General features: G+C 51.8%; 11 protein-coding genes across 11 annotated transcripts; 6 read left to right on the top strand and 5 right to left on the bottom strand.

Annotated features, from left to right (window-relative positions):
• Window positions 1–33: 33 nt before the first annotated feature.
• On the top strand, window positions 34–1,116 carry IAQ61_009403 (uncharacterized protein; the record flags this gene model as incomplete). The annotated part of the gene is made up of 1 exon (XM_003838162.1): window positions 34–1,116. One exon carries the CDS (start codon window positions 34–36, stop codon window positions 1,114–1,116), a length of 1,083 nt encoding a protein of 360 aa, XP_003838210.1.
• Window positions 1,117–1,252: 136 nt separating this feature from the next.
• Window positions 1,253–4,114, bottom strand: IAQ61_009402 (uncharacterized protein; the record flags this gene model as incomplete). The annotated part of the gene is made up of 5 exons (XM_003838161.2): window positions 3,297–4,114; window positions 3,084–3,212; window positions 2,720–3,032; window positions 2,124–2,634; window positions 1,253–2,057 (listed from the first exon to the last, which is right to left on the bottom strand). Exons 1-5 carry the CDS (start codon window positions 3,507–3,509, stop codon window positions 1,253–1,255), a joined length of 1,971 nt encoding a protein of 656 aa, XP_003838209.2. The 5' UTR covers window positions 3,510–4,114.
• Window positions 4,115–4,644: 530 nt separating this feature from the next.
• Window positions 4,645–5,173, top strand: RPL37 (60S ribosomal protein L37; the record flags this gene model as incomplete). The annotated part of the gene is made up of 4 exons (XM_066098369.1): window positions 4,645–4,648; window positions 4,707–4,769; window positions 4,895–4,966; window positions 5,028–5,173. 4 exons carry the CDS (start codon window positions 4,645–4,647, stop codon window positions 5,171–5,173), a joined length of 285 nt encoding a protein of 94 aa, XP_065951528.1.
• A 538-nt stretch (window positions 5,174–5,711) lies between these two features.
• On the bottom strand, window positions 5,712–6,585 carry IAQ61_009400 (uncharacterized protein; the record flags this gene model as incomplete). Its single annotated transcript, XM_003838156.2, has 2 exons — window positions 5,712–6,280; window positions 6,366–6,585. The coding sequence occupies 2 exons, from the start codon at window positions 6,583–6,585 to the stop codon at window positions 5,712–5,714; spliced, it is 789 nt and encodes a 262-aa protein (XP_003838204.2).
• A 1,781-nt stretch (window positions 6,586–8,366) lies between these two features.
• IAQ61_009399 (uncharacterized protein) lies at window positions 8,367–8,882 on the top strand (the record flags this gene model as incomplete). The annotated part of the gene is made up of 1 exon (XM_003838153.1): window positions 8,367–8,882. One exon carries the CDS (start codon window positions 8,367–8,369, stop codon window positions 8,880–8,882), a length of 516 nt encoding a protein of 171 aa, XP_003838201.1.
• Window positions 8,883–9,389: 507 nt separating this feature from the next.
• Window positions 9,390–11,932, top strand: IAQ61_009398 (uncharacterized protein; the record flags this gene model as incomplete). The annotated part of the gene is made up of 2 exons (XM_003838152.2): window positions 9,390–9,434; window positions 9,566–11,932. 2 exons carry the CDS (start codon window positions 9,390–9,392, stop codon window positions 11,930–11,932), a joined length of 2,412 nt encoding a protein of 803 aa, XP_003838200.2.
• A 360-nt stretch (window positions 11,933–12,292) lies between these two features.
• Window positions 12,293–12,808, bottom strand: IAQ61_009397 (uncharacterized protein; the record flags this gene model as incomplete). Its single annotated transcript, XM_003838151.2, has 1 exon — window positions 12,293–12,808. One exon carries the CDS (start codon window positions 12,806–12,808, stop codon window positions 12,293–12,295), a length of 516 nt encoding a protein of 171 aa, XP_003838199.2.
• A 1,504-nt stretch (window positions 12,809–14,312) lies between these two features.
• Window positions 14,313–16,943, top strand: IAQ61_009396 (uncharacterized protein). Its single transcript, XM_003838148.2, has 3 exons — window positions 14,313–14,505; window positions 14,591–14,740; window positions 14,806–16,943. Exons 1-3 carry the CDS (start codon window positions 14,401–14,403, stop codon window positions 16,195–16,197), a joined length of 1,647 nt encoding a protein of 548 aa, XP_003838196.2. The 5' UTR covers window positions 14,313–14,400; the 3' UTR covers window positions 16,198–16,943.
• Window positions 16,944–17,236: 293 nt separating this feature from the next.
• On the top strand, window positions 17,237–19,119 carry IAQ61_009395 (uncharacterized protein; the record flags this gene model as incomplete). Its single annotated transcript, XM_066098368.1, has 4 exons — window positions 17,237–17,492; window positions 17,564–17,737; window positions 17,822–18,706; window positions 18,761–19,119. The coding sequence occupies 4 exons, from the start codon at window positions 17,237–17,239 to the stop codon at window positions 19,117–19,119; spliced, it is 1,674 nt and encodes a 557-aa protein (XP_065951527.1).
• Window positions 19,120–19,672: 553 nt separating this feature from the next.
• Window positions 19,673–20,599, bottom strand: IAQ61_009394 (uncharacterized protein; the record flags this gene model as incomplete). The annotated part of the gene is made up of 1 exon (XM_003838145.1): window positions 19,673–20,599. The coding sequence occupies one exon, from the start codon at window positions 20,597–20,599 to the stop codon at window positions 19,673–19,675; it is 927 nt and encodes a 308-aa protein (XP_003838193.1).
• A 1,143-nt stretch (window positions 20,600–21,742) lies between these two features.
• Window positions 21,743–24,310, bottom strand: NOP7 (mRNA-binding ribosome synthesis protein nop7). The gene is made up of 2 exons (XM_066098367.1): window positions 24,154–24,310; window positions 21,743–24,022 (listed from the first exon to the last, which is right to left on the bottom strand). Exons 1-2 carry the CDS (start codon window positions 24,176–24,178, stop codon window positions 21,987–21,989), a joined length of 2,061 nt encoding a protein of 686 aa, XP_065951526.1. The 5' UTR covers window positions 24,179–24,310; the 3' UTR covers window positions 21,743–21,986.
• Window positions 24,311–24,318: the final 8 nt, after the last annotated feature.

The raw sequence follows: 24,318 nt of genomic DNA, 5'->3' as shown, positions 1-24,318 counted from the left end.
TGAGACACAAAAATAGCCTCGACATGCGCCACAATGCCACACTCCACGCGCATACCACCTTTGCTCCAACCCTGCGTCCGCCTGCCTCGCGAAGATGCGCTTCTTCTCGTCACCAGTACTCTCGGAGCCAGCGCAAATTGGCTGCTCGTACGATATCTTTGCGATGCGCTAAGTACCTCGAACGCGGCAGATGGTGGGCATGGGGAGGAAGAGAGCCATAATGTCGTGCTTGTGTCGTGGATGAGGGAGTACGAGTTCTGGAAACACGAAGCCCGAAAGGGAGCAGGTCTTGACCTGGAAAGGTTGAGGAAAGAGGGGCGGTTTGCCTTTGTGGACGGGCTATCCGGATTGTGTCTTGAGGATGGCGAGGAACAACAACATGGCGCTGATGACAGCCTGCGCGCATCATCTGCGCGAGCATCGACTACACTGCCAAACAGAGGCTTGCCAGAGGTGAGGACGATACCTGCGAGAGGACCACGGATACCAGCCGCACCGACAGTTGATAGAACGCCGGTAATGAACACGCTAGTCGACATGGCGAGTCCAAGCAAAGCCACAACAACAAGAACAGGTTTACACACTCTCAAATCCTTCGACCTGATACACCTGCATACCACAATCACGGCCGCCATCAGCCACCTCACATCCACCTCGCCCACGCAGAGAAAGACCTTTGTCGTCCTGGACAACCCTGACCTCTTACTCGCCCTAGACTCGACCATTGCGCCCTCTGCCATGACCTCTCTACTCTTGACCTTGCATACCCTGTCGACCGTGTCACATGTCCTCACACACATACAAGCCGACACTCCACTGCTGAGCCTCAGCACACCGCCCCAACTCCTGGAAGTTGAACACCATAATTTCTTGGTCAAATTGGCGCATATGAGCACTAGGGTGGTGAGTGTGAGGGTCTTGGATACGGGTGTCGCAAGAGATGTGAGCGGGGTGTTGAGATGTACGGAGCAGAGGACGGGATGGTTAAACTTGGGGCTTGAGTCTGGGGACAAGGGGCCTGAGGACGAGACAGGCAGAGGGAAGGAGGTTTTGTATCAAGTGAAGGGGGATGGGAGTGTAAAGGTTTTTGAGCGAGGCGCTGGTGGTGAGACTTGATCAGGAGGCACATGCAATACTAAAGAGAGAGACTCTGGATTGTTGACGAGGGTATAGAACAAGAGACGTAACGAAACCGGTCTGTAGCAGTGCTACAGGTTGCCATTGAACAAACAATCTGAAAAGGGGGCTACCATCACACCACCGTCAGACGTACCTTCCACCATTTCTTCTCTTCATACCCATCCCTCCATCTCCTCTCCGAATGCCCATCTCCACTTCTTTCACTTCCACTCACTCTTCTCGCAACCGCAATCGCACTAGGCGTTTCGATCTCCTCGCTCACCCTAGCAACTGCTCTGGTCCTCCAACTATTCACCTGCAACTCATACACATCGTCCTTCTCCCCGGCCAACTCTTCCAACCTTGCCCTCTTCGATTCCGGCACCAAGAAACTCGTCAACATGCCCAAAAACATGGAAAGCGCAAAGATTTGCATCACCCCGTGGATCCAAGGCGTGGGATTATCATGCGTCGCGCCCCTCTTGATCATCGGTGTGAAGAAGATCTGCGCCAATACTGCGCCCAGCTTACCCATTCCTGCACTGAAGCCATGGCCTGTAGAACGCACCCTTGTTGGGAATATTTCTGCAGGCGTGATGAATGTCGTTGCATTTGGACCGAAATTGAAGAAGAACTGCGCGAGGACGTAGAGGACGAGCAGATGAGTTTTGGTCAGGCCCTGCCAGGCGAATCCAAGGACGCAGAAGATGATGGTGAGGATGGTGAAGCCGCCGATTTGGATCCTTTTACGGCCGATAGCATCGACAGTGAAGACGGTGAGCCAGTAGCCGGGAAGTGCACCGGCGCAGATGAGCACAATTTGTCCGATGGCGGTGTTGCTGAGGTAGGCGTAGAGATTTTCGCGTCGATCAAAGCCCATTGCTGACATGAGGGAGGCAGAGGAGAAACCAAGGCCATAAAAGGCAAGATCTAGGAAGCTTGTGGAGTGTCAGAAGGGTGAACAAGAGACTGAAGGATGATTGGGTAAGAAGGTGGTAACTGACAACCAGGACATTGATGTGCCAAAGAGCCTAATGGCTTGTCGCTTCTGAGAATAGAAGCGGAAGACTTCGCTCAGCGATGGTCGGGGAGTTCTGTACTTGATCATTTCGTTGCGTCCCTTGGCCCGCGCTACCGGGTCGATGGTATTGCCCTGCTTTCCATAGCGGTACTTTCGTGCATCGACCGAAGCCTTCTCGACATCGTAAAGCACATCGAATGTGTAACGAGGTGTTTCGGGAATGGTGAGACGGTAGTAGAGAGCAAACCAGCCAGGTATGCCTCCAAACGCGATGATGATACGCCACATTTTGTCGACTGTGGAAGCACATTGACCTACACATTCGCCGACAGATGCCACAGAAATCAACTGGTCTTTGTAACCGATGACTACGATCAGTGTTACTAGAGAGGCGGCAAGTTGTCCAAGGCCTTGCATGGCAAACACGGCTGCGATGATGCCTCCACGATAGCGGGTGCTCGAGAACTCTGCGGTAATGACTGCGCTCAATGGGTCTGCAAAATAAGTAAGAATTAGAGACGAAGCCATATACAAGAGAGAATACTGGGAAATTGGTGGTCGATTGGACTCAAAACTTACAATCACCGCCAACACCAATGCCCATGAGGACACGATAAAAGATCAATACGCCGACAATGGACAGCGTACTGGATTCTCCGCAAAGCGACTGAGCCAGTGTAGTCAAAATGATGATCATGAGTTCAACCCCGTACATTCTCTTTCGTCCAAGGGCGTCACCAAGGTAGCCAAATATACATTGGCCGAATATGGCGCCTGCACTGGTCGCGACTTTAATAGCTGTATCAGCATCATGCGGCATAACACCTCGGTGCTCGGGATCTTGCCAGTACACTATGCCAAGCAAGATGACTGCAAGATTGATGGCGAATAACTAGATGATGATGGATCAGCGGAGTGAGATGTAGGTTCGGCAGGGACATACACTGTATGCATCTGTGAAGAAACCGATACCTGTGACCACGGCGAGTCTGATGTGATACCATCCGAGTGGAGCCTTGTCGACTTCTGCAAGAGCCATACGCCGTCGCTCATTCGGGTCTGCGATGTGAGTCTGAACCTGTTAGTATCATCGACCATGTCGGCGGACCCAAAGGTCCACTCCAAGTGGGTCTTTCGAGCTCCTGGGTACTCTCACATAGACTGCGGGGACATCGCGGTATGCAGCATTTCCAGTTCGCCCGAAAGACACCATGAGGACGAACAGTCCGGTAGCAGTCCAGCCAAATGCACTTGACGAAACAAAAATGAAACAAGCAATGAGGAAGATGGCGTCTTCCGTGAGATGGAACCACTCGTAACAGGTTTGGCGGGTGATATGGAAGGGTGCAAGACAGCGATATTCTGACATGCAGTCGGGTCGTGGTAAAGGTATGTACAGTCGGCTCTACGGTATTTGGATTTAGTGACCGCTTTCTTTGTTTTTCCTTGCGACCACCCGTGGGTCAAGCATGTGGGACAGCATAATGAGCAGGTTGGCCAGCGAATTCATAGGGCGCCATTGGGATGATGATGACCCTGGAGACGGCATGACAAGCCATAGATGAGACTCTTTTTGCCTTTTGATGCTCTTGGTATCCAATGCTAAGCGGAACCTTGGGAGGCTACGCTATAGTGTCACCACAGAAGACTTGCACGCGTTCACGTTTCCGCTCGTGATTGGCCGACAACAAGTCGCCCTCTCCCGAAACTCCCACATCTGCCATGCGCCTCATGGCTGCGAATCTGCGAATCTGCGAATACTCTAGCACGCCGTCCGGGATACTGAATAGCTATGAAAGTACGAGGGCATGAATCGCCATGGACCGACGTCTTGGCTTGCTATTCATCTGCTTGCTGACCTAGACCATCCAGAGACAGGACAGATGACAGGCGTGGGGGTACCGTCGCAGTTGTTGCCAAGCAGTGTTCGTGGGGGGTGTAAACAGAGTCCGACCCAAAAAGTCGCAGTGTATATATTGCCCAGAACTGTCATCATGAACAACCTATCGCAGACATTCCACACAAGTTTAAAATGAGCTTTGAACCGATCAAAGACAGGCTGATGGGGACGCCGTGGTAGAAGGTCGGAGACAACCGACCTGTCCATCCCAGGGCTCAAGCTGGCACCGATCAATGCGTGCAGGCGAGTGAGATGCAACAGTGATGCAGTATAGAGACCAGCTGCAGGTCATAGCAGTGTGAATCCGAAAGGTAGTTTTGTTATTCGCGGTCGCTTCATGTTCCACCTGGAGGCCCAAAGAGAGGGAGAGAGACGGCTGGAGTTTGATGTTGGTGGAGGCCGGCACTAGCGTCACCGGTTCGGGTTAGACACACCCACATTCGAATTTCTCGCTTGGTGCGGCTGGCAACGCACTCGATAATCGACAAACTCCGCGACTTCACCACCCTCGATACTAACAACAGCGTCACGAGGTACGTTGCTCCAGAAGATCCCATACAACCATAACCTCTAAAACTAACTCTGACTCTAGCGACTATCCACGATGAGTACGCCGCGCGCTCTACCGTCCCTCAACACCGAACCTTAGGACTAACAATCTTGCAGCGAAGGGTACCTCTAGTTTCGGAAAGCGCCACAACAAGACGCACACGCTCTGCAGGCGTTGCGGTACGTACATCTCCTCGAATGCTGGAACTAGACACACTTCAGCCGATGCTGCGAGACGGGGCATTGCGATTGCGATGGGAAGGGGAAATTGAGAAAGCACAGATGGGCTGACAGGACATGCACAGGTCGTCGGTCTCTCCACATCCAGAAGCACACGTGCTCCTCATGCGGCTACCCTGCTGCTAAGACCCGCAAGTGTACGTTTGTCCTGCGACACAGCACCCTCTTTCGCCAGGACCCTAGGTTAACACGAAGCAGTCAACTGGGGCGAGAAGGCCAAGCGAAGGAAGACCACCGGTACCGGACGCATGAGGTACCTCAAGACCGTCAACCGCAAGTTCAGCAACGGCTTCCGAACTGGCACGCCCGCGGGTGCCAAGGGCCCCACCGTCAAGGCCTCGTAAACAACGACACCGAGGGCAGATGAATCAAAGTTCTAGCGGAATCGTGGAGGCTGGTTGGACAGGTGCATGATCGGAATAGCGGATTCTTACAGGCAAATGGTATTGCTCGGCACGGGGCGTTCTGTCATCCCCCTCCCGGTGGCTTGCCATCCTACATGATGAATGAGGGTGGTCTTCACCGTCTGAGCGCATAGCTCTGGAGGCATGAATAAAGGAAAAATTTCATCATGTTCTGTCACGAACTAAAGCAACAATGTTTGACATCAAAACTTGGACATGGCCTGTGGTACAAGGCTGGTCTCGTACCAGTAACTGTACAGTGATATCCACTTTCTCTCAACAAAGGTATGATCTAATGACCCGAACTTGGACCGAATGGGTTGTTGTGGCACTGGCAGACATGGAAAACGCGGCATAGAGTCTAACCCAGCAGTTTGAGCATGATTCTACTCAGCAGAGTACGCTTCCAGGCCATCTGTGGTGTGAGACTTTGAAGCTTCCATGGATGATGTATTGCGGATGACATGGGCATCAGACACTAGGACGTGACCATGACACCTTCCTCGCTCCTTGGCACCAGTATCCTCCTCACAATACAGATGAGACCATTTTCCGGACAAACCTCTTTCCTGTTCAGCTGCTTGTCCGCCGGCCCCGTTGGCCCACTGCTAAACTTGGTCTGACCGAACAGCTCCCTTTGCCTCGGGTCACTGTTGGGATACTTTTCATCGCCCCATCTCCCCTTGAACATCAACCACTCGGTCGGCGTACCTTCGCCCAAAGCCGTGAAGTCATTACTGTCAGCCTCGAAATGGTAGAACCAGGCGGACAACAAAGGATCCCACAGCGTGCCCTGATCCGTGTCGTCCTCGAGCACACCGGCCGGTAGGTTGAGGTTGGGGATTGTGTGATCATGCTTTCCCGGTATGGCATAGTTGGCATGACTTCCTTTGGAGGAGTAGGCTATGGGACGGAGATTGTCAGAGTGTTTGGTGACGGTCGGGTAGGTGAAGGCTTGGCCGTTGGCGTGTTGGGAATACCATATCGCTTGGGGAACACCGTTGGAGAAGCGGACCATGGTGTGTTCCCAGTCACCTACGTGGTTGCCTATAGGTGTAGTAGTAAAGTCAGCGTGGCCGTGGCCGTGTTTGTGAGTTGGAGATGAGGAAGAGAAGGGTCCGAGAGGACATACCAAAATTCAATTCCGACCATCCAAGCACTTCGCCACCATAGTTGTAGGCGTAGAAGTACATGTAAAACGCATCCACGGCGCCCTCTTCCTTGTCCACGACAATGACAGCAGCAGTGACTGCATTCCCCGTCCTCCCTTGGCCGTCTGGTTTGACGCCTTTTATCCAAGTAGGGTCTTTGGTAACGTCGTCGTTGGAGGTAAGAAAGACATTTGAGCCCATTTGGTTCACATTGGAGGTCGTGAGGGGCTTGGAGGGGCCGGGGACTTCGTTGTAGTTTACACGTGGAGTGGTGTTGTTGAGAAAGGCTGTTATGTCGGTTGGGAAGTATTGCTCGGTGGAGTGGAGGTACACAATTGGGGCTGGGGAGTTGTCAGGAGAGGGTGGGAGTAAACATTAGGATATCAGAGTAAATATTAATAATAGGGGTGTTGAAAGAAATAAGGGACAGCAGTTTGCCCTCAGGGAATAGTGGAGGGGAGGGTAGTGGATTCAGGAATGATGATAAGATATATAAGTACTCACCATACTTCAGAACATAATCTGGGACCTGACTTTGTCCCTGTCGGTCTTGAAGTGGGAACCGAGTGCAAGTCACCACACCTACCATGAGCAACAAAGCGTATAATTTGGACTTGAAGGCCATCGTGCCCAGATTGATGGATATATCTGTTGGCTGGCAACAATAAAAAAACCAGAGTCTCAATTCTCAGGACTGCAATCGCAGAAGAGAGAGAGGCTTCACTCTGCACATATAGGCTCGTTTATTGGCAACAACCGATGAAAGCTGCAGCACCGTCGACTGACTGCTCACAACGCCTGTACCCTCCAAGGGTAGGGGTTTCAAAGCAGTCCATGCAGACTTGTGCCACGCGCACTAGAGTTGAGCGCATGCATCGAGTATTGAACCCCATTCCCCGCTCCCATTCGTTCCCCAGGGGAACAGGGTGTGGCTCAGCTCTGAGCATGTTCGCCTGGGTAGGTAGGACAGGTATCGGTACGCATGTCAACTGTCCCACACAAGCATACATCTATCCCTCTGCCCCTCTGCCCCGACACATGGCATCGCTCGAACGTGCTTCGTGGCGGGTGTGGGACAGTCGATTGGCTGGTGGATGATATTTATGTTTCCTGATGGTGGTGGTGATGGTCATGGTGATGGTCTGCGTGTGGCGATGATGGTACAGGGATCATGGTAGGGGCGCTTGTGATAGGCAGGTGAAGGCTGCATCAAGGTGCAGCTGAGCAATGCAAGTCCTATCAGAAGGGAAGGTGGGACATCGCAGGATCTTGGTTTCATTTTTTCATTTGGCTGCTGTGGTTCTGCTAGATTATCCTGGTAAGTATGCTGTTGCTGTTTTCGCTGGTTGTGAGTAGAGTAAGTGTAAGTATATAGTGTTCAGGCTCATTGCTGATCATCTGCCGTGTTCATTCGCGCGCGTCGGGAGATCGATGGGATGTGCATGCAGGTCATTGGCATCACCTACCCAATGCCATCATTCTCTCCTAAGCGTCCTGACAGCATTCAGAACAACACATGTAAGACTGTAAGACAGATGATAGCCTTCCAGATCTTCCCCTCAGTTCAGACGTAGTACCGCTTGTGTATATAGCTTGGTTGCACCTGCAGAAATCCTCTCACTGCTGGCATACTGGTAGGCGACGATGGTTGAAAGCAGGTCAGAGCCCATTTTTGCCTTGAAACTATTTTGACCAGGTCGTATTACTGCCAGATGACATCACCAGCAAATACTTGATGTCTGATTTCTGATATCTGATGTCTTGCTATATTTCAGCATTGTGTACCATGGTCGCAGAGAGCCTTGTTGTATATCTGCATAGTACCGGTGCATGGTGGTGACGGACCTGGTGTCTGCTCTTGGGGCAAATCCTCGGCATAGATTCGTTAAGGCGTTCCGACGGCGCGACGCGTGTACCGGTATAAAGTTCCGCCCATCACAGTCTTGCATGTGCAATTCCACCAGCTCTTTGCTTTCACCACCATGGACGACGACCAAGCTTACGTGATTCTCGAAGGCCTGCCGTCGCCGCAGGTGTACCATGATCTTCGCAAGTCTTCGGGCATGACACCCCCACCATTAGAAGCGGTACCCAAGTCTCTGGCCAACTCTTTCTGCTGTATCCTGGCCTACGAGCGCAGGTACATGACGGACTCGACTACGCCGGGCCCGGACCAGACAGCGGTTGCCATGGGACGGTTGCTGGGGGACGGTGCCCTATTCCTCCAGCTCTGCGACGTGGCCGTGCATCCCGATCACCAGCGGCGAGGGCTAGGTAAGCGCATCATGCAGAGGCTCGTCGACTATGTCGATGAATATGCGCCGTTTGCCTATGTCAGCTTGGTGGCCGAGCCCAAGGCGCAGAAGCTGTATCCGCAGTATGGCTTCCAGGACGTTAAGCCGAGCGTTGGCATGTTCAGGATGAAGAGAGGCCGGCGCATTCAAGATGCCGAAGGACAGGATGGAGATGTGCCAAAGCAGGGGAAGGCAGGTCCATAGAAAGAAGGGGGAAGGGGGGGATTGATCATTGGGGAATCCTTTTCTTTCGCCATGGTTGTCACTTAGTTCCTCTTGGGTCTTGGTGCCCAGATAATCACTCTGTGCTCTGATATTCATTGGAAAGCTGGAAAAGTCAGTATAACACCAAAGAGGATGGATTGTGTATCTTGTGTCAAGAAAAAAAAAGGCGATACATATGAGCATATAGGTAGATGAAGATGTATAGATGATAGAAGGAAGCAATCGACAGTGACGGCAGGCAGGGATAGGTGCGGGGACCAGGAACCAAGCTACTTGCCCCGCCATGCCTGCCTCTCCGCCCTCGACTCCTCCAAGTACTACTCTGGACTTCAAATCTGGACTACTGTCCATCCATGTACATCCATGTACTACTACTCTATCACTGTCACAGAATCTACCCAGAGCATCCTCTAGATACATGGACAGTCATCCACTCTACCGCAAAACTAACTGGGCGCCCGCTCGTCCAAGCACTGTTTTCCCGTCATGACCGCTGATCGTGAGGTTGGCCACCATCCATCATCGCTCTCTGTAGGTACCCGTGCTTGGACATGTTACCGTTAGTGCATCACATAGCACGCCTTGGTGCATCCTGTAACCTGAAGAGAGATCAAAAACAAGACTTCAAAGACTGACGCGTTGGTGAACATCTATGAGAACAGCTCCAACAACTACCAAGCGAGATTGTCCAGCTCATCGTCGCCTACCTTCCAACAGCCACGCTCAAAGACGTAGCCCTCGTCTCCCACACGCTTGGGGACCATGCGACGGCTATCCTATGGCAGAGCGTTTGCCTCGTAGATCAATGGAAACTGCACATGGACGAGCACAGGATGCAGTCCTGGGGCGACCGTGGACGCGGCAAGTCTGACGAGCATGATGATACGCCCATTATACACAGGCTTCACATACTAGCCACGAACCCTACTCTGGCCTCCAAGGTCCAGGTCCTCACCCACCGATGTCATCTCCCGACGCCCAATATCTTCACCGAACTCCCACTGATGCACTTCGACGCCGACCATCTATCGCACGATGGCCGCCTACACACGCTGCTGAAGTTGGCTATCCCGAACCTGGTCAATGTGCATACCCTTCACATAGTCTATGGCCACTGGTATCTGACCAACGCACTCGTGTCAGGCTTCTTCCATCATCTTCGGCCACGTCGAGTACCTTTGCGCAAATTATGGCTCGAAAGCTGCTGTTTGTCTGTGGACCCCGCCCAATTTCTCGCAAACGAACAAGGGACTGCCTTGGAATCGATACGCATCCGCCGCCTTTTTAGCGAATCGCTGGATACAGTGCGTGCACGAGGGTTGAGATACACGGACTTCAAACTTTGTAGAGGTGGAAGACACTACCCGCTTCGCAATGGCTCTGGGGGATGGATTGGAACCACGGTCCAATTGTCAGACGAAGGCCGATCGGGATTTTGGTCACCCCATGATGCGCAAGAGGTCAAGAATAGAAGTGAGGCATGGGACAACGCTATATGGGAGGGTCTGTCCGATGTGATGGATTTCATTCACGCAAATCGTGCTCAGATCGAAGGGTCGGCAGTACCGCCAACAATGCCAAGGGAGCCAGTGCATTGGTTGATCACTAGTTCGGCATCCACATTGACCAGCCTGAACCTGGACTGGATACTCTGGCGTCGGAGAGTGGAGGATAATTTCGATCACTGCATATGGGTGCTCGAGACCTTGAGATCATTAAGGTTTCCTCTGTTGCGTGCTTTTCAGCTTCGCAATGCAACAACGCCGCATACCGAGCTTCCAAGTCAAGTCTTCCTTCTTGAAAATTTCATGTTGGAGTTCTTGGAAGCTCATCCCAAAATACAATGTCTTGGCTGGCCTATGGATCGATTCTACAGCCATGTAAAGCCAACAGCCAATGTACGCAATCGAACCCGGAAGCTAGTCGCCCATCTCGCTATGATGCTCACAGACCTGCGCATCGATACCCAATATGGTGAACAAGGGGAGCCACTGACAGATGAGAGTACAAGTACAGAGGATGTACAGTCTCGCATTCGAAGGAGAAGGTTCATCGCCGAGTTTGTCCCACACTTGCGAAGAGTGGAGAATATCAAGATAGAGGGTGGCATCCCCCGGGATGAGAAGCGAGAAATTCTCCGAGCTTTGCACTGGTGTCCGTTGAAGAAAGTCGTCATGATCGGTGTATCATTTCCAGCAGGAAATACGTGGGGACATCAGGGACTCCAATGGAAAGCGTTAGACCCGGGCCATGGCTCTGAAATTGACGCCCTAGAAGGGGAAGATCTAGCAGGAATATTGGCATCTTACAAACGTGGTGTATCGCTACCACTAGACTTCAACTTTGAGCCCGTCTATGGCTGGCCCGCTCAAGGGCCACTCATCCAAACGATGGCTTTACACCATGCAAGTACAATTGAAGAGCTTAAAATCAGCGGCAACACTGGCTGTCCCATTCTCTCTTTTCAGACCCCGATCACGGGTCCTCTACTTAACGACCTTCGCCACTACGACAACCTAAAGCAGCTCATCATATCCCTCTGGCTCGTGACATGGTACGAAGACTCTCACCGCGATGTTGAAATCATCCAATCTTGGCTTGATACCCGATCACCTTCTTCCACTGCCCTCACTATCGTTACTCCGCCGGCATCGCCATCGCGCGATCACCCAGTCGACCCGGCCCAGTTTCCCAACTTCAATAATCCACACGTGGCACCCCGCACGCAAGAATTCAATCGCTGGGCTGTGGCGCTGAAGACGCAATTTTCGCCTTCAGCTCTGGCATACCGTGTTGCACGTGACATTGGACCTTATTTGAGTCCAGTAGCCAAGGAGAGGCCTGGTGGTGTAAAAGTTCGCGCGAGTTTCTGTCTCGGAGCAAAGTTGGATGGGAGGAGCGCAAAAAATAATTTTGATCTAGATTTGCGGATTGGAAGTGCGGATCAAGTCTTGGAGTTTGTTGGGCCACGCGAAGAGGAGGAGAAGGGAAGATGGTGGGATAAACTTGAGGCGAGGAGATGGTTCTAAGGCTGTGGTGTTGTTTTTCTGCGATATGTATACACATACTCTATTGCAGTCCCGGTGGGCCGTAATTTGTGTACTCGATCACGTTCAAGATATAAAGTCTTGGTTATTAGTACTTCAGTCATGGAGTCTATATTCCGACAATCTCTTTCAGAAGCTCGTGATGCAACAATCGGTAGACTGTTCAGATAATCTCAGGATACACTGTGTGATGAAATTGAGCGTGAACTATCCCGGTGTCCAACCTTGAAGTATCCCAGCTCTCAAAAAGAAAAAAGAAGAAAGAAAGAAGAGGGGCATCTGCGTAAACACGCAGAAACGCAAGTATTCGTACAAGGAACTCAATGGCACTCGACAACTTCCTTAGTAATAAAGCCGCTTCTTCAATCCAATCATGCCCTCACTGAAGCCATCCTCCTCCATGGCCTTGAGCTCCTCCGCATGCTCCATCCTAACCGTACTCCCCACACCCCCTGCCAATGTCGCGGGATCCAACGCTTGACCCTTGGTAGCTACCCTGTTGGTCTGAGCCCCGGCGACCTTGCAACTAAAGGATGCGAATTCTGGCAATCCACTCCCAAGACCGGGAAAAGTGATCGACTTGATGGCAGTGCCGGTGCAATCAACAGTCTTGAACAGACTGCATACGGTTCCTGGGTCCGGGCCCAGTGACTTGATGCCAGAGCCGCCTTGTGCGCGACAACGTTCGGTGGGAGAAGTCCAACCGCATCCGTCTGGGCCGGCGAAGTTTTCTTGGACGCAGGTGTAGTATGCACCTGGGAGACCACGTCGTTGGAGATGAAGTTGCGCGGAGGAGGGGCTCAGATAGAGGGCGAGGATGGTGATGAGGACGGCCATGAAGGTTGACATGGGCTTCATGGAGGAAATTAATGATTAGATTGCCGTAGGTTCTCGAGGCTTTGTTGGGAGCTCTAAATGCTATCTTTGTAGGTTGTTTGCAGGATTCGGACAGGTGGATCTTATTTATCTTGCGCATGGGGGTGACGGAATCAACTGGGCACTTGATGACTGGGCCACGGTATTCTGTGTAATTGATCTAAACCAGTGGTGAGCACAACAGACGTGCACAAAGAACCGGGTGAATTGTGGCTGCATACCTTGCAAAGAACAGGCAGAATAGACTTCGGGAAACCAGTGACAAACAAGCAGGGAGTACGATTATGTTTCTTTGTCTGGCTCTACCAACATTGCGAGGGCACAGAGGTACCAAACAGGTGACCAGCGCCATGTCAAAGACCGTGCCTCTGAGGGTCAACCTCGGCAAGCCATAAAAACGAGAGTCTGGAGTGGTAAGAGAGCGAAGTTCAAGTGCCAAACACTTTTGGGAAACCGAGATGCAACGGTTGTAATATGTGATGACGGGCTGCGGCCCGACTTTGGGTGAAACAAGGGCATGTGAAACAGGAACTGCCGTTAGCTCCCATGATGCGACCAGAGAGGTCACAGTGACAGGCATGCCGCCTGCTGTCACCCATAGGGGCGTCGTACCCGCTCATGCTACCTACCTACCTACCTAGATAGACATGTTCATGGAGCAATGTCCCGATGGGCAGGCATCTCCTATTTAGGGTGCCAACCTGTCACTGGCTAGAAAGTTCCCAAGGTTACCGGTGCCTACTTACCTATTCGCTGTGCCTGATATCATCAGGGTAAAGTCGAATATGATCGTCAGGTACCGATTTTTGCTTCCAGAAGCGTCGTGCTTCCAAGATGATTGCGCCATGGTCAACCTTACCCCTTTGGCAGTTACGTACATGGAATCAATGGGTCGAGGGTATCGCAGCCTTGGCATGAATATTGGCTGCCTCGTGCGTTCATCCTTGGGAAACGCCTGTATGTGCTGTACGTGTGCCGTGCCGAAGGCATTGTCAATAGGGAAAGGCACCGACAAAGAACTCGATTTGACTCAAGCAGTAGGAGAGGTAAGGCATATAGTGCTAGCAGCATCAGGTGAGTCTGTGTTGCGGAGCTTCAAACGATTGGTGTTTGCCCTGAAGAGGCAACCAAGAAACTCCGTGGCAGTCGATCAAACAGAGCCCAGGTGTGCTCACGAGAATCAGGCGATTGCCCTGATGGCTGTGTGGAAGATGATTTTGATGCACATGGATGGTTGGAAAGCTACCATGGTGGTGAGGTGGAAGGTGGAATGCATTATACTCTGCCTACTGTTGCTGTTGTAGTAGTAGGTACTGGGTAGTATGTACGGTACTGTATTGTACTACTGCCATGGGTAGTGTACCATACTGTAATACTGTACTGTACTGTACTGTACTGTACTGTACTGTACTGCCAACAGTGCTACGTAGAGTCGGCCAGATGAGAAAAAGAAGACGCGTGCGTCATCGGCCTAGCGACGGCCCACCAAGTAAACGTAGCCAGGCGCTAATTTCGCGACGCGAACAAAAGCCAGGACTCACCACCATGCAACCAAGCAGGCGGCGCAAGATGCCATGTTCATAGCCCGGAGGCGCATTGCTTGCTTCCAATCGCACTCTTGCTTGCTTGTGCGTTCGCGTCAGAGTGCAGCGGCCATGGAGCAGAGGGAGGATTATGAGGTGGGTGCCCGCTCGCCTATTGACAGCTGATGCTGATGATGGGCGAAGAAAGAGAGGCACAATCGGCCGCAGAATGGCAGCATAGGGTATTGACAGTTTGCAGGCTGCGGTTGTGGCGTTGAATACGCTGCAGTCCAACTTCTCCATTGTCGATGCCATTCGCAAGTCAGGCCGCGGCATGAACAAGCAGGCAATCCCGGAGATGGTCGAGTGGTGTCGCAAGGCGGGCTATGAGGTGTGCGGCTCTCGCGATTGCGTGTATGCGTGTATGATGGCAACCTAACTGACGACGCCCCGTAGCCCAGTGATTTTGACCGCTTGAGGCCTATCCATATCGCGGGTACAAAAGGCAAGGGCTCGACCAGCGCCTTCATCTCGTCTATCATGGCCCAATACAAGTCAACCGATGCTGCCCACCCGCCCACCAAGGTTGGCCTATACACCTCCCCGCATCTGCGATCCGTCCGTGAGCGCATTCAAATCGACAATGAGCCTATATCGGAGCCTCTCTTTGCCAAATACTTCTTCGACATCTGGCATCGGCTGGAAGCAGCTGCTGCTGCCGACGTTTCGTCTTCATCCGACGTCCCTACCAAGCCCGTATACTTTCGATACCTAACGCTCATGGCATTCCATGCCTACCTCAACGAAGGGGTAGACTCGGCTGTCATTGAATGTGGTATCGGTGGCGAGTATGACAGCACCAACATCCTTGCCAATCCGACGGTCACGGCAGTGACCAGTCTCGGTATAGATCATACCGCCATGTTGGGGTCTACACTTGCTGAAATCGCATGGCACAAGGCTGGGATCTTCAAGCAGGGCAGTGTCGCATTCACAGCACCTCAAAAGGCCGAGGCCATGACTGTACTCGACGAGCGAGCATCAGAGCGCGGGGTAAAGCTCCATGTCATTGACGTGCATCCGGCTCTCGAAAACAACAGTATAAAGCTTGGGCTAGGTGCAGCGTTCCAAAAAATCAATGCTTCTGTGGCGATCGCTGCCGCTGCCGCGCATCTACGGGCGCTCGGCCATGCCTCAATTCCAGACCCAACGACTAGTCCGGCTATCGACTTACCACAAGAGTTTGTGCGGGGACTGGAGCAAGTACGCTGGGCTGGCCGATGTGAGATACGACGCGAGAAGAATATTGCGTGGCACATTGACGGCGCGCACACGCTCGAGAGCATCCAAGTCACAGGTCAGTGGTTTTCGGAACAGATTTTGAGCGGCTCACAGAAAGCCGCATGTCAAGACCGGGTGCCACGTATCCTCATCTTCAACCAGCAAACACGAGATGCAAGCGCCCTGGCTAGAGTCTTGTATACAGCACTGCAATCCAGCATCAGCTCTGCTTCCACCTCACCGTTCACGCATGTCATCTTCACTACCAACCAGACGTTTAGTCGAGGGTACAAAGCAGATCTCGTGTCGATGAATACAAATCAGCAAGAGGTGGACACGCTCGCAGTCCAGAAGGCGCTCGCGAACACATGGTCAGAAATCGATGGCTCAGCAGAGGTGCACGTGCTTCGAACGATTGAAGAGGCGGTCGCTACCGCCCGAGCTATAGCGCGTGAGTATGCGAATGCTGCTGGTCCTGATGCAGAGGTCATGGCCCTGGTCACCGGTAGTCTTCATCTGGTCGGCGGCGCACTAGAAGTCTTGGAAAGTAAGAGTGCAGCGCAATGATGGCTACTATGAAATCCTAGATGGCTCCGATGGGGAGCGGGACGAACGACTGACTTGGCTTGGCAAAACACTGCCATTACTGTTTCCATTGGACGTTGTGTTTGTGAGCATAAAGTGTGATGAGTGGAGACTTTAATCAAGCACTTGGAGTGAAGGCGTGGTCATGTTCAAGTAATCATGATACGTTCCCTGGTAGGTAGAAGGCTAGAAGCTATTTGTTTGGCATGCTCAGTGTTAGTAAGCGAGCGGCGGGGGGTGTGTGTGTGTGTGTCATGTGACATGTCAAAGTTACCCCAGGATTCGCTTAAGGCAAGCCATGTAAGGATCTGCCATTGCGGGCGATTGCGGATCTGCAGGACGGGATTTCTCGGTGAAGAGCTTGAATGGCAAGTTGGCTATTAGAGTGGAAGAGAGAGAGAGAGAGAGAGAGTGTGTGTGTGTGTGTCTGTGTGTGAAAGAGAGAGTAGAAGAGAGAGAGAGAGAGAGAGAGAGAGAGAAAGAGAGAGAGTTCTTTTTGCCACCGAGGTACCCTCTCATGCGGCCTCAAGCGATAGCTACCTACCGAGAGACAAGTAATTGACAAGGTCGTCATTCATGTAGGTTCACTGTATGTACTACATACTATAGTACTCTAAGAGTAGATGCCACCTCAGTTTGGCAAGCCATATCCATACAGTTAGTGGCAGTGGTCCACGGGTAGTCTCGCGTTCGATTCACAGCTTTCACTTGGCAGCTCGGCGAAGCGATGCTAGTTTTGGCCGCTTTGCCGTCCACGGATGATCTGCGAGCCGATGAGGATCATCGTTCTTTCAGATGTCATTAGGCATTGCGCCCACCCTATTATCTCCACGTCATCTTGCGACCCTAGGTACTCTGCTTGTCTCCTCTGGTTTCCTTGCCCAATCCACGCCTGCCTTTTTGTCACCAACCTATCGAACATCAAGCCCATACGTCTCCCAAGACAAAGACGTAACAAACAGCACGACGAAGATAAAAAGAAGAAAAAAAGAAGAAAAAAAGAAGAAAAAAGAAAGACACAATGAACTGCCCGTCCAGAACTGACGAAGACGTGCTCCTCAACCCGGGATGGAACCAAAACCCCCCACGTTTCGCCGCGGACCTCACCACGTGCGAGGATCTGAACGGCATCGCCAACGCCCGGGAAGTAGGAGAGGCGGATCGTCTGTCCAGCGGAGCTCGGGCCTTGCGGCGCTGCCACGTTGAACATGAAAATGGGCCGGAGAAGGAAAAGCAGCTGGGTTCGCAGGGCGAGGGTGTCAAACGGTCCTCTCAAGGTACGAGCAAAGAGAGAAATCCGAATGAGTGTTGTGGATCACGCCATGGTTGCTGACAGAAGGTGGGAAAGGACCTTGCACCCGAACAACCGCACCTGTGAAGGACACGGCAGAGTACCCAGCTGGTCTCGCAACCACCTCTAGCCTAGCCAGCTGGGCCAAATGGGCTTCCTCTGTTCTTCTTACCTCTGCTTTGATTTCCTATGCCTCTGGACGAGCGCACCCTTTGCGTGTGCCCACGACAAGTAAGCCTCCACCAAGACAAGGCGCCCGCTTGTCAAACTTTTCTCCTTCCCCCCAAAGCAGAGAGCTGATTTAGCATGGAACAGTCATGAGCCCGCCCACGCGCTTTTTCCGCCGCTCAACCTGCGAATCCGGCCAGTCTCTACCAAATTACGACCTTCCCTTCCACGTCGGCGGCCTCTTCATCATCCTCTTCGTCTCTGGGAGCGCCTGTGCTTTCCCAATCCTGGTCCAGAAATTTCCCCGCCTGCGAATTCCGCCTTCTTTCCTTTTCGGCACAAAGCATTTTGGGACCGGTGTCTTGATCGCAACTTCTTTTGTACATTTACTGCCCACTGCCTTCTTGAGCCTGAGTGATCCCTGTTTGAGTAGTTTTTGGACAAATGATTACCAGGCCATGCCAGGAGCCATCATGTTGGCCAGTATCTTCTTTGTCACCATTGTGGAGATGGTCTTTTCGCCAGCTCAGCATGTTTGCGGGGGAAACGAAGGCATTGTTGCCGTCTCGCAGAACAGAAAAGCGCACCGTGCAGAAGATGCGGAAATCAAGCAGGAAATACCGCCACCTCCTCCAGCCCCAAGAGGCGAGATTCGAAGGACGTATTCGGATGCCAGTCTTAATGTCCGCGATCTAGGAATGTTACGCGGCAGGATGGGGAGCATCAGCCGCACCTTGTCTCGTTATCGCGAGGATGGCCAGAGGCTTGACGCGATTGAGTCTATTGCGTCAGAGCACGAACAACCAGCTGATGCCGAGAAACAGGAGGATAACGAACAGGCTATTGTGGAGGACCCTGAGAGCATCCAACACAGACATGTCCTCTCTCCAGAACAATTGTATAAGAAAGCTATCATGCAGGTCTTCTTACTAGAAATGGGCATCCTGTTTCATAGTATCTTCATCGGCATGTCTCTCGCCGTTGCAGTGGGAAACGACTTCACTGTTTTGCTCATCGCCATCATCTTCCATCGTACGTATCACCCGCCCTTTTCACCCTGTCCCTGCAAAGCTGACGGTTGTGAAGAAACCTTCGAAGGTCTCGCCCTTGGTGTTCGCATCGCCGATATCAATTGGAAATCCGGGTCATTCCAACCCTGGCTCATGGCACTCGCATACGGCTGCACCACTCCTCTCGGTCAAGCCATTGGCATAGCCACCCACACGCTCTACTCTCCCGCCTCCGAAGTCGGCCTTCTCGTTGTCGGTATCATGAACGCCATCTCCGCAGGCTTTCTCATCTTCGCGTCCTTGGTGGAGCTCATGAGCGAGGATTTCTTGAGCGATGAGAGTTGGAAGATTTTGAGGGGGCGGAAAAGGGTCATTGCCTGTTTGTTAGTCTTTGCAGGCGCTTTTCTGATGAGCTTGGTTGGGGCTTGGGCGTGATGAGTGGGCATCGCTCGGAAGCAGACTTGGTGTGCAGAAATTGGGAGGAGGCTCAGTAAAAAGTAGAAAGAGGACTGGTGAATGGGGGAGTGGAGAGCCAAGGAGGACTCGATGGGGTATATACAGGAGATGGTTACATGTACATGAACTAGATTATCGACCATCAAACTTCATCTGGTACACGGGACCGTTTTATTTTTCGTACTTGGCAATTTTCAATGCGACAGATTATTGTATACTTGGACTACACTTACAGCATTTTCAGAGCACATGGATACCATGTGTCTATATGCTATGTTATATCCCACATGGGAATAGAAACTGTAGCTGACATCCATGATACAGCCAAACGTTGGTTGTGAGATCAGGGGCTCCCTCATGAGGATATCACCTATACTTGATGGCTACAATACGCTATCGAGTGTCAAGACACTTGTAGAAACTAGTACGCAATGTTACAAGCAGTCTCTGTCTTTAGAATTCATGCATAGCTTATTCTTATAACTACCTCCTGTTTCCAGAATCATTTATAGTAAACCTCTTGACCGTTTAATCACTTCCCGTGACAATCATCCATGAGTTCAACAAGCACCCGGTCAGGCCCCACTCCCCCCTCGAACTGCACATCTCCCCAGATCGACTCGATCGTCTCCCCTTTCTTTATTGTCTTCTTCATGAATAGGTGACTTGCACCTATATCAAATTCTCTCCTTGATGCATCTACCACCGCCAATGCTTTCCCTCCCTTCTCTACCGCCGAGGCAGGATGTGCAATCTTGTCTCCGTCCTTGCTCACATCCAGATGCCGTGTCTTCCAAGCCTCCATGGTGAACTCTTTGGCTCCCTCATCCATCGCTGGGACTGCCAAGAATACCCCAAGCCCAAATCTAGTGCCAAAAAAGACATGTTCCACCGCAATGCGATGCGCGAGTAGCAATCGCACCTTCACGCACCCTTGCTTTTTCTTCACTTTCTCATCCATGAGCATGGTAAGCGCTTTCGCCATATCGCGTGGGATCTGCCCTGTAGGCTTCTTCTTTCTCCCCTTGAGGACACCATCAGATGCATCCCAGTGAATCTGGATATGGTAATCCGCCACTTTGCCCAGCCAGGGATGCTGCTTTATCAACTTTTGCAGATGTGATTCGACCTTCTTCACCCAATTGTCATGCACAAAGGTGCCGACTTTGCCCTTGAAGACAACTTTTATGTTCAGCTGTACGGCATTTGCTTTGAGCCAGGCGTGGTATTCATGAGCTTCCAGAAAGCGGTATGGTTGGAGTGCAAGAAGGCTGTTTGATCCATGGTGTACTGGTGTGATGGTAATAGAGGTGTGTTTGCATTCGTAGTACTTGAGCTGGAAGGGCAAGAATCGAGCGGTTGGGGTGCAGGTGGTGTCCTTGGTTGAAAGGTAAGAGTAGATTTCGATGCGCAGTTCTGGTGGAAGCTGCGACAGCAGGAGCCGATAGTTGCTGGCCATCGTACTTGATGTTCGTCGAATAGTATTTCAAGAGTGGGATGAATGATCTTATGCGCTGGTCCGCAAAAATATCTTTTGTACCGCAGAATTGGTGATACCGCTAAGGATCCATGCGAACCAAGGTACGTGGATGGCGAGAATAATAGGAAACTGAATAAGTTGACATTACAGCGCAGTGCTAAACTTTGGTGAGTGACCACAAGCGATTTCTTGCTATACAAATCCCGAACAATAGCACCAAACGCGGAGTGAGTGCCAAGTCACGTGAACACGTTTCCTATTGCCCCATGAAGGTGAAAGCGACGACAGATGCAGTGAATTGTCCAAGCTACCAGGCTTTTGGTAGCTTGTTAGCCATAATTTTGACACGATGGATCAGTAACCGAATACCTTTTCAAATTCCTTGGTATGCTGGTGAAAAAAAGACCAGCAAATTTGCTGGTGGGCGGTTTAATGGGGTAGTGTCGGCAACGGCTCGGCACGATGCGTATTTGCGTCCTTGGGTTAAGAGGGAATCAGGGCAGGTCACACTTTTGTATTTGATCCTTTGATTTCCAATACCTTACTATTGCTATTGGATATACCTACACCGGTGTCAGTACTACTTCCAGGAAGCCATGAGGGCACAAGGGAGTTTGCGGAGCCAGAGTGCGAGCTTGAGCGACGGAGGGAAAGGAAACGACAGGAAATATCTTGGAAACCAAACTCCTTACCTTGCTTTGTTACATGTCATGACCAAGAAATCATACCGTATATGGTTCTTTGCCCCCAAAAAGGGTAAAAAGATCGTGGCTAACATTGACCTCATCCCTCCATCCTGAATCGGCACTTCCAACAAATCAACAAACAAATCCCTGATCTTGCAAGTTTCGCTTCGGACTTGAATACTTTGGGAGAATGCGTACCGGTATATCGCAGAGTCCCTGTCGCTTAGACTTATGTCCCAAGGTCATGCATGTTAGCTGTGGAGTCACCTGTGTATGACTGAATGCCTGAAAGCAAGTGCAGAGACAAACGCACTGCGCCACGATGACAATGACTGTATAGAGTCCCATGAGTGACATTGACACAGGTACCTCGTCAATAGGGCAGGCAAATACGAGGTTTGCGCCCTTTTCCAAGCGCCGCTGTGCGGAATCAGGAACAGGGTATGGAAAGGGGTCTATCTTCACCGCGGCGAAATTGGATGTTGATTGGCCACCTAACAGCTACTGGTATCTTGACCAAATCACGTGCAAGTCAGACAAAGATCCCTCTACTCTACCATCAATAGCAAAAGTCAACCAGACCACGTCAAGTGTCATATAGTAACAGCCCGATAATCCTAACTCAAACACCAGCCCGTAGAACGCCAATTTTTATGTGAATACAATACGCTACTGTGACTTTACAAAGCATCTGCTGCAGCTTTTGCCTTTTCGAGTCTCGCCCGCTTCCTGCGCAAACTCTCCGACTCGTTGTCGCGCTTGTTCTCGCCGTATTCGATCCGCTTGAGTAGCTTGCGCTTCTTGTTGGACAACATCATCTTCTGCCTCTCACGCTCCTCCTCTTCTGCACGCTTCTTCTTATCAAACTTCTTACGGATAGCGGCATTTTGCTCCTTCTTAGACAGTTTGACTGGTTCCAGCTTCTTGCCTGTGGCCTCTGCCTCCAACTCTCGCTGATGTTGTAAGCGGGCGGCCTCGGCCTCGGATATGTCAGACTCTGCATCAGAGTCCGACGACCCATCCAGTTCTTGAGTTTGATTCTCAGCGTCCGAATCGCTTTCCTCGCTGTCATCATCATCATCCTCAGTCTCGGCAACATCCATGCCCTCTCCTACTTCGATTGAACCCTCACGGTCAATGATTGCTTCCATGTCCTTGTCGCCGTCAACATCAAAAGCCGCCTCCTCTTCGTCTTCATTATCGTCCTCAAATGCTTCTGCCTCACCCTCTGGTTGTTGTGCGGCAAGTGGAAGGTTGGGGTCGTATTCGCCCTTTCTAGGCTTGACCCATGGGCTCAAGTGAGGAGGGAGCTCGGCGCCAGGTGAATAAATATCTGGTCGTAGTAGTTTGCCTTGGTTGATGCAGTCCCAAACCCATTGAGGCTGAACATAGGTCCGACCTGGCATAGTGGACCGTGGCCACTGAGCCTGGGGAAGTGCAGCACTGCCGGTCTCAGTCTCTGGCACATGTGCAGCAGATGCACCATTCGAGAGTGCAGGTCTGTCCACGACTTGATGTGTGATGGAGGGATCAGACTCGTTTGTTGTAAATGCACCGTCACCCAGGATTCCATCCCAACCTACTCGCTTACAGCCAAAGGCTTTCAGTATGAATTCGAGCGGTGCTCTTGGGGTTTCACGAGAGAGGAAGAATGTGAAGGATGAGAATAGAGAAGCAATTTCGGCACTGCTAGCTTGCGGTTGTGGGAGAATGTCAGCATCAGGCGCCGTTGGCTCAAATTTATCAATTTCTTCCGTTGCCTCCTCGTCCTCGTCTTCGTTATCTTCTGCGACTGCAGATAGCTCGGCAGAGGCTTTTTCTTCAGGCTCAACATCAGGCAAGGCGGCGATGCGATCTGCTATCGCCTGTGCCTCTGGGTCGATATCTGCGTCTTCAGCGCGGGCGTTGACCGTACCGTTTGGAGCGATGCCTTTTCCTTGCAGTTGGAAAGCCGCCAATTCCCCACCCTGCTCGTCGCTCTTGGCATTGAACTTGGGAGGGTAGACTAGACCAACGGAAGTGTAGAGACGATAGTTGACGAAGCCGAGAAGAGTAGTGTAAAATTCGACAAAAGTACCCATGATCCTGAAGTCAATGTCTCCACCGGTGCGCTGGACGAATCGGTAAGGGACAAGCCAGAGGATGTCCTGACCTTGAATGGTGGCCTGGTAGTAGATGCCCTTGATGGAGAGGAACGACTTGCGCAAAGCGTACGAGGTGATAACATAATGCTCGAACTCGCGCGTCAGGCGCTGGCAGAGAGCAATTGTTTTTGCGGGAATGTGTTCGCTCGAGGGTAGATTGGCGAAGAGGAAGAGCATGGACAGGGCATCGTCGAGGTCACGCAGGGCGTCGACAAACGTGGGGTAACGCTCTTTGATGATGTGGTCGAGCTTGACCTTGGGCATGAGGTTCTTCTCCAGGCGTTGAGCATCGCCAGCCTCGCCGCGGCCGAGGGCGCGGCCAATCTTTTTTGCCACGGCCTTGTGCTCGCGGAACTTGGCCAGCAGCGGCTCATGGAGCAGGTACTGGATGTCCTTTGTGTAGTAGAAGGTGGTGGCGGCGGTGGAGCCCTTGGAGACCTTTTTCTTGTTGCGCGGCTCACGGGGGTAGATGCCCTTGAAGATGCACAGGCGGCGGAAGTCGGGCAGCGAGATTTGCAGCTTCTTGACGGCGCGGGTACGGGTGATGTAGTTTTTGGCTGCACCAGAGGTGCCTGGTGTAGATAGAGGATTAGTACAATTAGGTTCAATAGATTCATTGCTCCTTGAGAGAAAATGCTGTGGGTATGGAAGAGGGACTGGGGGGGGGTGTCGATAGTGGTTGGTGGTGGTGGTGCATACATACCCTTTTTCTTTGAGCGACCAGCCATGATAGTGGCTGGAGAGGGGGAAGAGGGGAAAGGGGAGAGATGTATGTGATGGGTGAATGGCCAAATAACTTTCTGGGGATTAGCCGTCCTAAGATTGACACTTTTTTTCTGCGGGACGAGAGACAAAAAAAGTTGGAGGA

Source organism: Plenodomus lingam (genome assembly GCF_022343315.1).
Source record: "Plenodomus lingam strain CAN1 chromosome Unknown contig_6, whole genome shotgun sequence".
NCBI classification, from domain to species: domain Eukaryota; kingdom Fungi; phylum Ascomycota; class Dothideomycetes; order Pleosporales; family Leptosphaeriaceae; genus Plenodomus; species Plenodomus lingam.
The sequence above is the reverse complement of the archived record's forward strand: the minus strand, read 5'-3'. Positions and strand labels throughout refer to the sequence as shown.